The sequence below is a fragment of the Myotis daubentonii genome, chromosome X (assembly GCF_963259705.1).
Source record: "Myotis daubentonii chromosome X, mMyoDau2.1, whole genome shotgun sequence".
Taxonomy (NCBI): domain Eukaryota; kingdom Metazoa; phylum Chordata; class Mammalia; order Chiroptera; family Vespertilionidae; genus Myotis; species Myotis daubentonii.
In genome coordinates this window covers 111696775-111711177 of record NC_081861.1, presented here as the reverse complement: position 1 = coordinate 111711177, position 14403 = coordinate 111696775, and the positions used below count along the sequence as shown (strand labels likewise).

Sequence of the window (14403 nt, the reverse complement as noted above, 5' to 3'; positions counted from 1 at the left end):
AGTATTTACATAGCTTTTTTTTTTCAGTATCTTTTACATAGATCTTTCTGGTTCCTATGTTTTTTAATGTCTTTTTATACCCTATCTTTAGCTTGTTTCATAATTTTTCCTCAGTTGTCTTTTAATTTGAGTTTATGGTTCATACAAAAGTAACAAAATTACTGTAATTTGGATTTAAATCTACAATATTTTAAAGCTCTATTTCTGTCAATTCCGTGTTCCTTTTCTCTCCTATTTTGCCTTCTTTTGGATTGATTAAATGTTCTTGTTTCATCTTCTAATAGCTTAGAAATTAAATATACTTTTAAAATTATTTTAATGATTACCTCAGACCATACAGCATACAGTCTTAACCTGGAGCCCTTCTGCGGTCCCTCCTGCACCCTCTCACAATCCGGGACCCCTTGGGGGATGTCATCTACTGATTAATAATTTAATCTTCTTTCTTGATGTGGCAGGGATATATGGCATTTTAACTATTATCTTTTTAACTGTCATATGCTACTATTGTTGTGCATTGTAAATATATATATATATATATATATATATATATATATATATATATATATATATATATAATCTCCCAGGCAGTATTATTTTTAATTAATGAATAACATCTACAAATTTTATTGTTCTTCATTATTATTTTTTTATTTTTGATCTTCAATGTAAAACAATTTTCTTCTTTTCAAATAATTTTCTTTAGATCTTTTAATTAAGGCCATTTGGTAACAAATTTCTGATTTGTTTCTAAAAATAAATATATTTTTCACTTTTATTCTAATTGTATCATTTTGATTTGTGTTGAATCCTAGATTGGCAGTTATTTTTTTTCAGATTTAAGCTATATTATTTTCTTTTGTCTTCTAATGCTTTGCAAGTATTATCTTTGGAGCACTTTGAAAACTTTATCTTTATGTTTGGTTTTTAACAGCTTCACTGTGATATGCCTAGAAAAGTTTTCTTTATAGTTATTATTGGAGTTCATAGTATTTAGTATTTTTTTTTGTGGTTTCATTTTTTTAAACTGTCAATTTTGTAGAGTTTTCAGCAATATCCTTTCCAATTATGTGACCTTCCCATTCTTTTGGGTTCCTCTCCTTCTTTATTCACTATTTTGTATTTCTCATCTTTTTTCCCCTCTATATTGCAATATGGAAACTTTCCTATGGCCTATATCCAGTGCATTAATTTTCTTTTCATTTGATTTAGTCTGCTGTTAAGCTCATTCATTGCTCTCTTAATTTTACTTATGGGATTTGTTCATTTCTAAATTTTCTGTTTGGTTAATTTTTATATAATTTACTAGAGGCCCGGTGCACAAAAATTTGTGCACTGGCGGGGGAAGGGGAGTGTCCCTCAGCCCCACTTGTGCCCTCTCACAGTCTGGGATCCCTTGGGAGATAACCACCTGCTGGCTTAGGCCCACTCCCGGGTGGCAGATGGCAGGCCTGATCCCTTGGTGCCTGCCCTGCCTCCCTGGGTCACATGGCAGGGCTGATCGGGGGGGTTGGGGTGCCGCCCTGGATCAGGTCGCACACAGGACCCCCGGACAGCAGACGGGTGGACCAGCAGATCGCTGCTGCCCTTCCCGTCTGCCCCAGGTCGGGTCGCACACAGGATGCCCGGGCGGGCCGGCAGATCGCTGCTGCCCCACCTGGCCGCCCCAGGTCAGGTCGCACACAGGACGCCTGGGCAGGCTGGCGGATTGCTGCTGCCCCTCCCGGCTGCCCCGGGTTGGGCCACACACAGGATGCCTTCTGCCCCGGGTTGCAAATAGCAGGCCCGGATGGCAGCGGGGCAGGCGGGATGGTGCTGTCCCACCCTGCCTGCAGTATGCAAATTATCCACCATCTTTGTTGGTAGTTAATTTGCATATCGCGCTGATTAGCCAATGGGAGGTGTAGTGAAGGTATGGTCAATTACCATGTTTGTCTATTATTAGATAGGATAGTTCAGTGATAAAAATCCTCAGTCTTAAACATGGTACATACAGTTAGTTTAAAATCTGTTTCTCACAAATATAATATCTGAGCCTGTTCATTTATATAGTTTGTATTATTTACTATTTACATTGTGTCTGTTTATATTGTTTACTGTTTCCTCCCATTTGCATTCTCTTGTTGCTTTGTCTCTTTCTTATTTAATTGTTGTATGTTTGTATTTTAATTCTGTTTAGACCATTTATATTTTCATAATTTTTTGTATAAATATTATAAGGTCTATGCTGGTATCAATTTTCTCCATGAAATATTTGTTTTCTTTATTGGTAACTTCAGGATATACTGGCTCTTTTACATACATTACTTATAATGAAGCTGAGGAAATAAAGGTCTGGTAACTTCCATAAAGTCACAGAGCAAGTGGCAGAGCCAGGGTCTGAGCAATTGTAGTCAAACCCTTACCTAAATCAATGTTGTTTGTCCTGTAATTCTATACAATAAAAGCCTAATATGCTAAGTGTCCGGTCATCCAGTCGTCCAGTCGTTCATTCAACCAATCAAAGAGTAATATGCTAATTGTATGCTAAGGCTGCTTAATTGCTTGCTATGACGTGCACTGACCACCAGGGGGCAGACAGTCAACCGGTCGACCAGTCGCTATGACATGCACTGACCACCAAATGGCAGACAGTTGACTGGTTGACCAGTTGCTATGATGTGCACTGACCACCAGGGGGCAGGCGCTCCAACTGGTAGGTTGGCTTGCTGCTGGGGTTCAGGCAATCGGGACTGAGCGAGATGGGCCAGACACTCCCTGGAGCCTTCCTGCTGTCCCTCCCTGGCCCTGATAGTGCACTGGTGTGGGTCCCTCAGCCTGGCCTCACCCTGTCACAATCCAGGACCCCTCAGGGTATGTCAGAGAGCCGGTTTTAGCCCAATCCCGCAGGCCAGACCAAGGGGACCCACTGTTGCACAAATTCGTGCACTGGGCCTCTAGTATGTGATATAAATCTACAACCTAGCAAACTGGTGAACTGCCTTTCAAAATGGCCCCTTGGGCACATTTTATTTGTCAGTCTAAGCTAATGATACATTTTTGACTGATTACTATCAAACAAATAGTATAGTATTAGATATTGGATAAACTGTAGTCAGCAAAACTGGTTGAAATTTTTTAATCCAATTGAAAATTAGCGTATATCACATCTTGGTGCAGGAGTTGTCAGGAAATAGAGATTGCATTGTCTTATTTAAAGAACAGAGAAATGCATGGGAACAATAGATCTCTGGACTTCATCTTAAAAATACGAATTTCTAACTCATGAGCCAGTGTGCAAGATGTGCCTTTCTAAGTATTAAAAAAAAAATATTGAGAAAATGTATGTAAATTGGACTTAGTTTAAACATGTGTGATGAATGTTTGAAATATATCTCAAACCATTATAGGCATTATTATTTTTAATTTATAGCATACAAATTGAGTTCAGTGAATTACACGGCTAGTAGGTGATAGGTCCAGGATTTAATCCCTATACTGTTTAGCCAAGGCACTTATATTTTCTAATCACAATCTAATCTTTTAGACTTGACAATTGCAACATTAGATAATGATATATATTTTTAAAAAGATCCTGGAAAGCTCTGGGGTTATTAAAAAATTCAATTTTTACCAACAATGGTATCTGAATAAATGAGTTTTGTCATTTCTTTTTTATTTGATTTGGAATAGAACTTTATTTAGTCATTGGATACATTTTTTCCATAACATAACGTTTTGATATTTAAATACATTTTTAAAATTGTTTTTCCATAGGGATGTGAATAAAGTGCAAGCCTTCGGATCAATCTCATTAGATCAAAAACATGCCAAAGCAAATAGCTTTTTAAGATACACTAAAACCATTTATGATGTGATACGCCACTTGAGTGGAGTAATGCCTGATGGGATTAATCCTAGTCAGTCTTTACCTGTGGATTACATTGAAAGGCTCATTCAGCTTCATTTCCAACATTCTTTGGTTCTTGACTTTCTCAGGTAAGAGCAGGGATGTGCTAATTTAAAAATGTAAGTATGCCCTGACATGTTTTTCTCAGTGGTTAGAGCATCAGTCCTCCTACGGAAAGGTTGTGGGTTTGATTCTTGAGGTTTGATCCGAGGCGTGGTTGACTCTAGTGCTGGAGGCAGCTGATTGCTGTGTCTGTCTCACATAGATGTTTCTCTCTCTCTCTTTCTCTCTCTCTCTCTCTTTCCCTTCCTCCCACCCTCCCTCCCTCTCTCTTCCTCCCTTCATCACTTCCTTCCTCCCTCCCTCCCTCTCCTCTTCTTCCCCTCCCTTCCACTCTCTCTAAAAATCAAATGGAAAAAATATCCTCGGGTGAAGATTCAAACAAACAAAAAATATAATTATGGCTTGGATAGATAGATAAGTAAGTAGATGGGCAGGTAGATAGCTAGATAGATTTTGATATTATTTGTGTTTTTAGAAAATATTGGCTAAGTTTCCACAATATACAGAACCTTGTAATATATACCTTGGAAAAATGATAGCAAATAAGCATTTCATGACTTACTGAATTTATAATCTAATGCAATAATTTTCAAACTTTAGGATGCATCCAAATCATTGGGATGGCATAGTAAACATGTTACTGGCCCTTACCAACAGAGTTATAATGCTAATTTGCATTTATAGCAAGATTCAAGTGATACTGGTACTTGTTTCCATGACCTCATTTTGAGAATCCTCATTTAAGTCAACTATAAAAGCCATTGAACAAAAAACAGGTGTAACCAATAATTATTCTTCAGATTACTGTTAATATAATCTCAAGTTATGGGCACTGTGAATTTTTAGTCTGCATAGTTAAAATCTTTTAATATTAAGTTAATGTACAGGTGAAATTTTCCATAAATTATTAATAGAAATCATAGGAAAAATATTTGTCATCATAATGTGTATGTTTCTCTGCAAAGATTAAATGGCAAGTGGCAAAGAAATAGAAAAATCAGTGCTCATTAAAACTATAAGGGGAGTGTTTGTGAATATCTAGCACTTCTTTTGCCTACATTTGCAGTATCAATGTTCACGAGGGACTCCCCATGTTCATGGGTAGTGTTATTACTCCCTCTTCCATGTTCCTATATCACTAAAATAATATTTTTACTTGCAATTATTTATGCATTGGGGTTAATGTATTTTAAGACATATTACTATGTTCTTATATTTGGCATATTTGTGTATGGAATCTACCCCATAGTTGGCCAGAGATATTTATTTACCTTAGCAGGAATGGGGATGTAGATAAGAAGAGGACAATTATAGCAGGAATGGAAATGAAAGATTTGGTGTTCAATTTTTTAAATTTCTAGATCAGACTTTTTCAGTTCCTAGCAATATTATGGTCTTAATTAGAAATGGTACCATTTCTAATTAAGACCATAATATTGCTAGGAACTGAGGGAAGACCTGGGCAGCCTGTTATAGGAGATGCTGGGTTGGCAAATAAAGAGGCAGAAGGATGGCTGGCTCTGAAGCCACAATATGAACGATATATGTATGATGACAGGGGAGTGGCTAAGTCAGTTAGGAGGGACCTCTTGGTCCTTGAAGAAGTTAAGAGGGGAGATACAGGATCCCCAACTCAGGCCTCAGCAGCAGATACCCACATGGCAACTGGGCTTCACGTAGAGAGGGGACATTGCCAAAGAGACTGAGCATCCAGAAAAGTAGTCAGAGACGTTTATGTACAGATACAAGAAAGAGTCTCTCTACCTATTCCATGTAAGCCCAAATCCATGATCCATGTCCTGAGACGCCTTCTAGAATTTGGAGGTTACTCCTTTATAAAATAATATAAAATACAAAAATTAGAAGCGACTCATGAAAGTGAGGAAACCTGAAGTTAAAGCTTTGTTCACTTGGCAATAAATCTACCTCCTCCCAGATGCTATCCTGCAGTGGGTAGAGGAGGTCGGAAATTTTCATTGTTTATCCCAAAGAACAGAATTATCATAAAGAGACTGTTCAGGTGAGAAGAGACTAAGGTATGTGAAGATTCAAGTCTGCATTTTCTATTCCTCTATACCCAATCTGGGTGGGATAATGAGAAATATTCTACCATTTAAGGAAAATAGCACACCACTGACTCATTCATGATTCTGTATACCCCACTAGTTTGTGAGTGTGTGAGTATATGAGGGCAGGAGCCACATTTCATCTGGCATCTCTTACCACCCACGGTCATTGATAGCCCTGAATGGGTCCAGTGGTCTTTCAATATTTATTAACATTTTCTTTCACAGAGCTTTGCTTTTTGAGCTTCTGTACTAAAAGGAATAAAACTTTGAAATTGAGTCTCAGACAGTCTAATAAGAAAGACAAAAAAAATGTGAAATATAAAACTAAGGGGTAAAGGAAAAAAAAGTAAAGCATTTGCATTCCAGGAGGGACTATATAACCAATGAGAATCAAGTTGGAGAAAATTAGGGTGGGTACTATGAATGTTATACAATGAACTTTATTTATAATACTAAACTATGATCTCTTAAAAATGACTTTAATTATGAAGACATTTATCCCACCATACCTATATTACTTTTCTAGGGCTACCATAACAAAATACCTCAGACTGGCTGGTCTAAACAATGCAGATTTATTTTTTTCACAGTTGGAGGTTGGAAATACAAGATCAAGGTGCAGGTAGATTGGTTTCTTTTGAGGCCTCTCTGCTTGGCTTGCAGATGGCCACCTTCACTCTTGTCCTCACATAGCCTTTCCTCTGAGTGTGCATACACTTGGTGTCTCTCTGTGTATTCAAATTTCATCTTATAAGCACTAGTCAGATTGGATTAGGGACCACACTAACGGCCTCATTTTATCTTAATCACCACCTGAAAGGCCTTAACTCTGAAGAGTCATATTCTGAAGTACTGAGGGTTGTTTCAACATAGGACTTTTTAGGGAGACAGTGTCATATGTGTTGTATTATAAAAATATGAACTTGCTGTTATATTTTCCAATAAATTTTTATTGCTAAATGCGAAATAATATGCATGATGTTTCTTGTCGTTTGTGCCTGTTATGGACTGGATTTTGTTTTCCCAAAGTTCGAATGTTGAAGTCCTAACCTTTGGTGTGACTCCATTTGGAAATAGCACCTTTAGGGATGTAATTACGTTAATGGTGTCATAAAGGTTGATTGCTGAGCCGATAAGACTGGTACATTTATAAAAAGAGGAAGAGGCACCAGAGATCTCTCTTCCCCTCTTTCTTTTTGTGGGAGCACAGAGAAAAGGTTATGTAAGGACACAGCAGAAAGTGGCTATCTGCAAACCTAGAGGAAAGGTTTCACCAGAAACCAAATTTTGTTCTTGGACGTTTTGGCTCCAGAACTGTGAGCAAATAAATTTCTCTTGTTTAACCTACTATGGCAGCCTGAGCAGATTAATATTATCTAATATTAATTATCTAAAATCCCTTAAAATCCCCTTATATAATATCATTTGTTTATAACCAACAGTAATTTTTGTGATGTGGTTAATTTTCATTGAAAAAAAAACCTTTTTGATTTATAATTCCATAATATAGGGTGTCCCAAAATTCACGCAAGAAGTAATTTTGATGGAAAACACAGGTTTATAATTAAAAATTGTAAATTTTTTATTGATTCATAAAGTATACAGTATAGGGTTATGTATGGAATAGCACATTGGGTAAATGGCCTCCACGGCTTTGCTGGCACGTATGCAAAGCCATGGTCTTCATTGTGCCTGCTCCTGGGCCATAATTGGTACTTGGTAATGCTTATCAAATTGAAGGGATTGAAATCAAAGGGAAACAGATATTAGAATCTAATTCAATAAGCCAAGTAAAATTAGGCTTTTATTTATTTTTGTTGTTGTTGTTAATGCTCACGCAAAATTCAAATCTTGCGTGAATTTTGGGACACCCTATATAAGACTAAAACAGAAACAATATAAACACTGTATACCCTAGGTTAAAAATATAAAGTAAGAGCTCTAGCTGGTTTGGTTCAGTGGATAGAGCATTGGCCTATGGACTGAAGGGTCTCGGGTTCAATTCCAATCAAGGGCACATGCCTGTGTTGTAGGCTTGATCCCCATTAGGGGGCGTGCAGGAGGCAGCTGATCAATGATTCTCTCTCATCATTGATGTTTCTGTGTCTCTTTCTCCCTCTCCCTTCCTCTCTGAAATCAATAAAAATCCTATATAATAAAGAGCTAATATGCTAATTAGACTGAACAGCTGAACGACCTTCCGAACATCCTTCTGAATGTAGCCAGGGCTGCGAGTGCCAAGACCCTTGCACGAATTTCGTGCATCAGGCCTCTAGTATATTAATAAAAATATAAAGTAGGATATTACATAATATAAAGCTACTATAACCCATTTCTTTTAGGTTTTCTTTAAATTTATTGGAGTGACATTGTTCAAGATGATCATATAGGTTTCAGGTGTGGGTTTCTGTGTTACAAGATATGTATATTTCACCATATGTTCACTACCCGAAGTCAAATCTTTTCCTGTGACCATATATTAAGACCTCATTCTCCCCTAACCCCCTTCCCTTGGACAACCACCACACTACTGTTTGTGATCACGCATTTCAGTTTTATGTCTCAGGTATGAGTGAAATCATATGGTTCTTAGCTTTTTCTGACTGACTTATTTCACTTAGCATAATGTTCTCAATGTCCATCCATGTTGTTGCAAATGGTGCTATTTCATCCTTTCTGTGGCTGAGTAGTATTCCATTGTGTATATGTACCACATCTCCTTTAACCCAGTCCTCTAGCATAGGACACTTTGGTTGTTTCCTTGTCTCGGCCACCCTGAATAATGGTGCAATGAACACAGGGGTGCATATATCTTTGTGAATACGTGATTTCGAGTTTTTCGTGTATATACCCAGGAGATGAATTGCTAGGCCATATTCTTAATTTTTTGAGGAATCCCCAGACTGTTTTCCCTAGTGGTTGTACCAGTCTACATTCCCACCAGCAGTGAATGAGGTTCCCTTGTTCCTACAACCTCTTCCAACACTTGTTATTGCTTGTCTTGTAGGTAATGGCCATTCTAATAGGTGTGAGGTGGTATCTCATTGTCGTTTTGATTTGCATTTCCCTAATTGACAGTGAGGTTCAACATCGTTTCATATATCTATTAGCTGTTTGTATGTCTTCTTGGGGGAGGTGTATTTTCAGGTCCTCTGCCCACATTTTGATTGGGTTTTATGAGTTCTTTATATATTTTGGAAATTAAACCTTTGTCGGAGCTACTGTTTCCAAATATCATCTCCTATCTGGATTGCTGTCTTTTGTTGTCAGTTTCTTTTGCTGTGCAGAAGCTTTTTACTTTGATATAGTCCTATTCATTTATTTTTGCCTTTACTTCCCTTGCCATTGGGGTCAAGTTCATGAAATGTTCTCTAAAGCCAAGGTCCATGAGTTTGGTACCTATATTTTCTTCTTTGTAACTTATTAGTTTAGGCTTTATATTTAGGTCTTTGATCCATTTTGAGTTAGTTTTTTTACATGTGAAAATCTGTAATCCAGTTTCATTCTATTGCATGGGGCTTTCCAGTTTTCCCAGCACCATTTATTAAAGGGACTATATTTACTCCATTGTGTGTTTCTGGCTTCTTTGTTAAAAATTCTCTCTCCAAATACATGTAGTATTATAGCTTGGCTCTCTGTTCTGTTCGATTGATCTGTGTGTCAGCTTCTCTGGCAATACTATGCTGTTTAGATTATCTTATCTCTGTAGTGTAATTTAAAGTCAGGTAGTGTGATACCTCCAGCTTTGTTATTTTTTTCTCGGGATTGCTTTGGCTATTCGGTGTCTTTGGTGATTCCATACAAATCTGATGATTTCTTGTTCTATTTCTTTAAAAAATGACTTGGATTTTAATGGACATTGCATTGAAACTTTACATTACTCTGGGTAATATGGACATTTTAACTTTGTTAATTCTTCCAATCCATGAACACGGGATATTTTTCTATTTTGTTGTGTCTTTCTCAATCTCTATTAATAATGCTTTGTAATTTTAAGAATATATGTCTCACATTCTTTGGTGTTTATTCCTAGGTATTTTATTGTTTTGGTTGCATTTGCAAAAAGAATTGTTTGGTTTTTTTCATTTCTTTTTTTGCAGTTTTGTTGTTAATCTACAGGAAGGCAATGTATTTTTGCACATTGATTTTTGTATCCTGCAACTTTACTCTATTTGTTTATTGAGTCTTTATGGTTTTCTATATACAGAATCATGTCGTCAAAAAAAGTGATAATTTTACTTCTTCCTTCCCTATCTGGGTGCCTTTTATTTCTTTCTCTTGTCTTATTGCTTTGGGTAGTACTTCCAGCACTATGTTGAATAAGAATGGTGAGAGTAGATGTCCTTATCTTGTCCTGATCTTAAAGGAAAAGCTTTCAGTTTTTCACCATTAAATATGAAATTAGCTGAGGGTTTGTCATAGTTGGCTTTTATTATGTAGAGGTACTTTCCTTCTTTTCCTATTTTATTGAGTGTTTTAATCATAAATGGATGTTGTATCTTATTAAATGCTTTTCTGCATCTATTGCTAAGATCATATGATTTTTGTCCTTTCTTTTGTTAATGTGATGTATTACATTGATTGATTTGCATATGTTGAACCATCCTTGTGTCCCTGGAATGAAGTGCACTTGATTGTGATGTATTTTTGATGCTCTGTTGTATTCAATTTGCTACTATTTTGTTTAGGATTTTGCATCTGTATTTATTAGAGATATTGGTCTGTAGTTTTATTTCTTAGTGCTATCTTTTCGAGGTTTTAGTATCAGGGTTATATTGGCCTTGTAGAATGTGGTAGGAAGTATTGCCTCTTCTTCAATTTTTGGAAAAGTTTGAAAAGGATAGGTTTTAAATCTTCTTTAAATATTTGGTAGAATTCACTGGTGAAGCCATCTGGTCCTGGACTGTTGTTTTTTGGGAGGTTTTTGATAGTTGTTTCAATTTCCTCACTATTGATCAGTCTATTTTGATTTTCCAATTCTTCATGATATAGACTAGGAAAGTTATATAATTCTAGGAACTTATCTATTTCTTCTAGGTTATTGAATTTAATGGCGTATAATCTCTCATAATATTCTAGTATGATCCTTTGTATATCTATGATACTACCTCTGGTGACTTCTCTTATTTCTCTCCGCTTCTTTCCTTAGGGAGTCTAGCTAGGGTTTTGTCAATTTTATTAATCTTTTCAAAGAACCATCTCTTTGTTTTATTAATTTTTGGATAACCTTTTTGTTCTCTATTTCATTCAATTCTGTTCTCATTTTTATTATTTCCTTTCTTCTGTTGACTTTGTGTTGCTTTTGTTCTTTCTCTAATTCCTTAAGATGTAATGTTAGGTTGTTTACTTGGGATTTCTCTTGCTTTTTGAGATAGGCCCGTAACAATATAATCTTCCCTCTTATTACTGCTTTTCCTGCATCCCAGAAGTCTTAATGTGTTATATTGTTATTCTCATTTGTCTCTCTATATATTTTGATCTAATCTGTTATTTCTTCTTTGTCCAGTCATTTTTTAGTGGTATGTTGTTTAATCTCTACGCATTTGTGGGTTTCTTTGCTTCCTTTTTGCAGTTATTTTTAATTTAAAGGCATCATGGTCAGAGAATATGCTTGGTATAATTTCAATCTTCTTAAATTTGTTGCCCACCTTTAGATGTTTCAATGCACAGGTGTTTAAGGTATTCATCTGTGTTGAGCAGGGATTTCTTTGTCCAATTATAGTTGGTCAACTTGTTGAAATTTCAGGGGGAGAAAACAAAGGGTTCTCTCACACCACCAGTCCTCTGACTTTCTGCATTTTCTTTATTACTAATTTCTAATTCCTTTGATATTTTTTAAAAAGTTTTCATTTACCAAAATAAATACACTCAAGAAGAAAAAGCTTACTTTCCTTTATAAGTAAGCTAGAGGCCCGGTGCACAAAAATTTGTGCACTCGGGGGGGAGGGGGGGGTCCCTCAGCCCGGCCTGTGCCCTCTCGCAGTGTGGGACCCCTTGGGAGATAACGACCTGCTGGCTTAGGCCTGCTCCCGGGTGGCAGAGAGCAGGCCCAATCCCTAGGTGCAGCCCCTGGTGGGGCTCAGAGCAGGGCTGATTGGGGAGTTGGGGCGCTGCCCCGTCATGCACAGAGCAGGGAGATTGGGAGGTTGTGATGCCACCCTCAGTCACGCTCAGGGTAGGGCCAATCAGGGGGTTGGGGCACTGCTCCCTGTCACGCACAGAGCAGGGCCAATCAGGAGGTTGGGGCACTGCCCCCTGTCACGCACAGAGTAGGGGCGATAGGGGAGTTGGGGCACCGCCCCCTGTCACACACATAGCAGGGCGGATCAGGGGGTTGGGGCGCCGCCACTCTCACACTCAGGGCAGGGACGATGGGGAGGTTATGGCTCTACCTGTCACACACAGAGCAGGGCCTGTGGGGGGGGGGGTTGGGGAGCTCCCCCCTATCAGGCACAGAGCAGGGCTGCTCAGGGGGTTGGGACGCCTTCCCCTGTCATGAACAGAGCAGGGCGGATAGGGAGGTTGTGGCCCCGCCCCCTGTCACACACAGAGCCACAGGGCGATCAGGGGGTTTGGGTGCTGCCCCCTGTCACGCTGATCCCGGTGCCGGGAGGCATATTACCCTTTTACTATATAGGGTAGAGGCCTGGTGCATGGGTGGGGGCCAGCTGGTTTGCCCTGAATGGTGTCCTGGATCAGGGTGGGGGTCCCCAGTGGGGTGCCTGGCCAGCCTGGGTGAGGGGATGATGGCTGTTTGCAGCTGGTCACACAGCCTTCAGGGCGGGGGTCCCCAGTGGGGTGCCTGGCCAGTCTGGGTGAGGGGCTGAGGGCTGTTTTCAGGCTGGGAGTGACTGAAGTTCCCAACTGCTCCTTTTTTTCTTTTTTTCTTTTTTTATTCTGGGCCAGCTTTAGCTTGAGGCTTGGCTCCAGCTCTTAGGCCTCGGCTGAAAGTAGGTTTCTGGCCTTTGCATACAATGTTTCGAATCTGCTGGCTGAAGTCCCGCGGTATCTGTTACAATGTTTGAAACTGCAGGCTCAGAGGCCGGCAAGGCAGGCGGGGAACGTTGGTTTCCTCTGTCACTGAAGCAAGCAAGCCTCATGATAGTTTCAAGCTGCCTGGCTGCCGGCCGCCATCTTGGCTGACAGTTAATTTGCATATCTTGCTGATTAGCCAATGGGAAGGGTAGCAGTCGTACGCCAATTACCATGTTTCTCTTTTATTAGTGTAGATTCAATTCCAGGTGTGATTTTATTTCTTTTAGCTTTAAAAACTACTAATATACTGGCCAGCCTAGCCTGTTTTGTTACAGAAATTACCAGGTGACTGAAAAATACACAGGAGTATTTGGAGATATAGGAAAAACCCATTTATTTTCAGATGTTTCACATGTAGTAGTATAGGACTCAGGGGAGACTGTTTCTCTCCAAATCCTGAGCAAGCCAATATGGAGGAAACTTTATCTTTATACCCCTTGGTTTCTTTGTCCCCCAAACAAGGATCAGATTTCCAGACCTTTTTCGGGCTTTGCAAAAAGCCCCATGTGTTGGGATGGGGGCTGTGAGACCATACCTAAAGGCCTGGCCTGGCACCAGCACTGATAACCCCTCTGGGGGTTGTGTATTGTTCATGGTTTATGGCCTCTGTAAAATGGGAGTATTTAGGTAAACAGGTCTTGCAAGACCAGATAATTAAGGAAGGGGCAGTGACTAGACTATAGACTAACAGGAATGTGCATTAGGGATACTGTCAGGCTGCCAGCACCCCCCACCCACCCCTCAAATGTCCTATTTTCCTCATCAATTTGGCTCAGTGGATAGAGCGTCGGCCTGTGGACCAAAGGTTCCCGGGTTCGATTCTAGTCAAGGACACATAACTCAGTTGCAGGCTCCTCCTGGGCCGGGCCCTGGGCTGGGCTCCTACAGGAGACAAACAATTGATGTGTTTCTCTCACATTGATATTTTTGTCTGTCTTTCCCTTGCTCTTTCACTCTGTCTAAAAATCAATGGAAAAATATCCTTGGTTAGAATTTAAAAAAAACAAAACAACAAAAAACTATACTGGCCAGAGTGGCTCAGTTGGTGGGCCGTTGTCCTGTCTACTGAAAGATTGCCAGATTCATTCCCAGCACACAATCTCAATCCCTGGTAGGGGTTGTGCATGAGGTAGCTGAGTGATGTTTTGCTCTCACATGGATGCTTTTCTCTCCCTCTCCCTGTCTCTCAAAATCAGTTAAAAGAAAACATGAACAACAACAAAAAACCTGTACATTCTTATGCATGGTCACTATGATATCTTATTTAATGGAATTGCATCTAAGAATGAAAATATTTCAAAGGGAATAAATGATTCTGGATAAGTGAGGTAAAAGAGCATGGCTTTT

General features: G+C 39.0%; 1 protein-coding gene across 1 annotated transcript in view; it reads left to right on the top strand.

Moving 5' to 3' along the window:
* Positions 1-14403, top strand: part of CFAP47 (cilia and flagella associated protein 47) — a 467420-nt gene that overhangs the window by 181766 nt on the left and 271251 nt on the right. Inside the window, 1 exon segment of the mRNA XM_059678706.1 lies at positions 3757-3978. Coding sequence (XP_059534689.1) covers positions 3757-3978 — 222 coding nt within the window.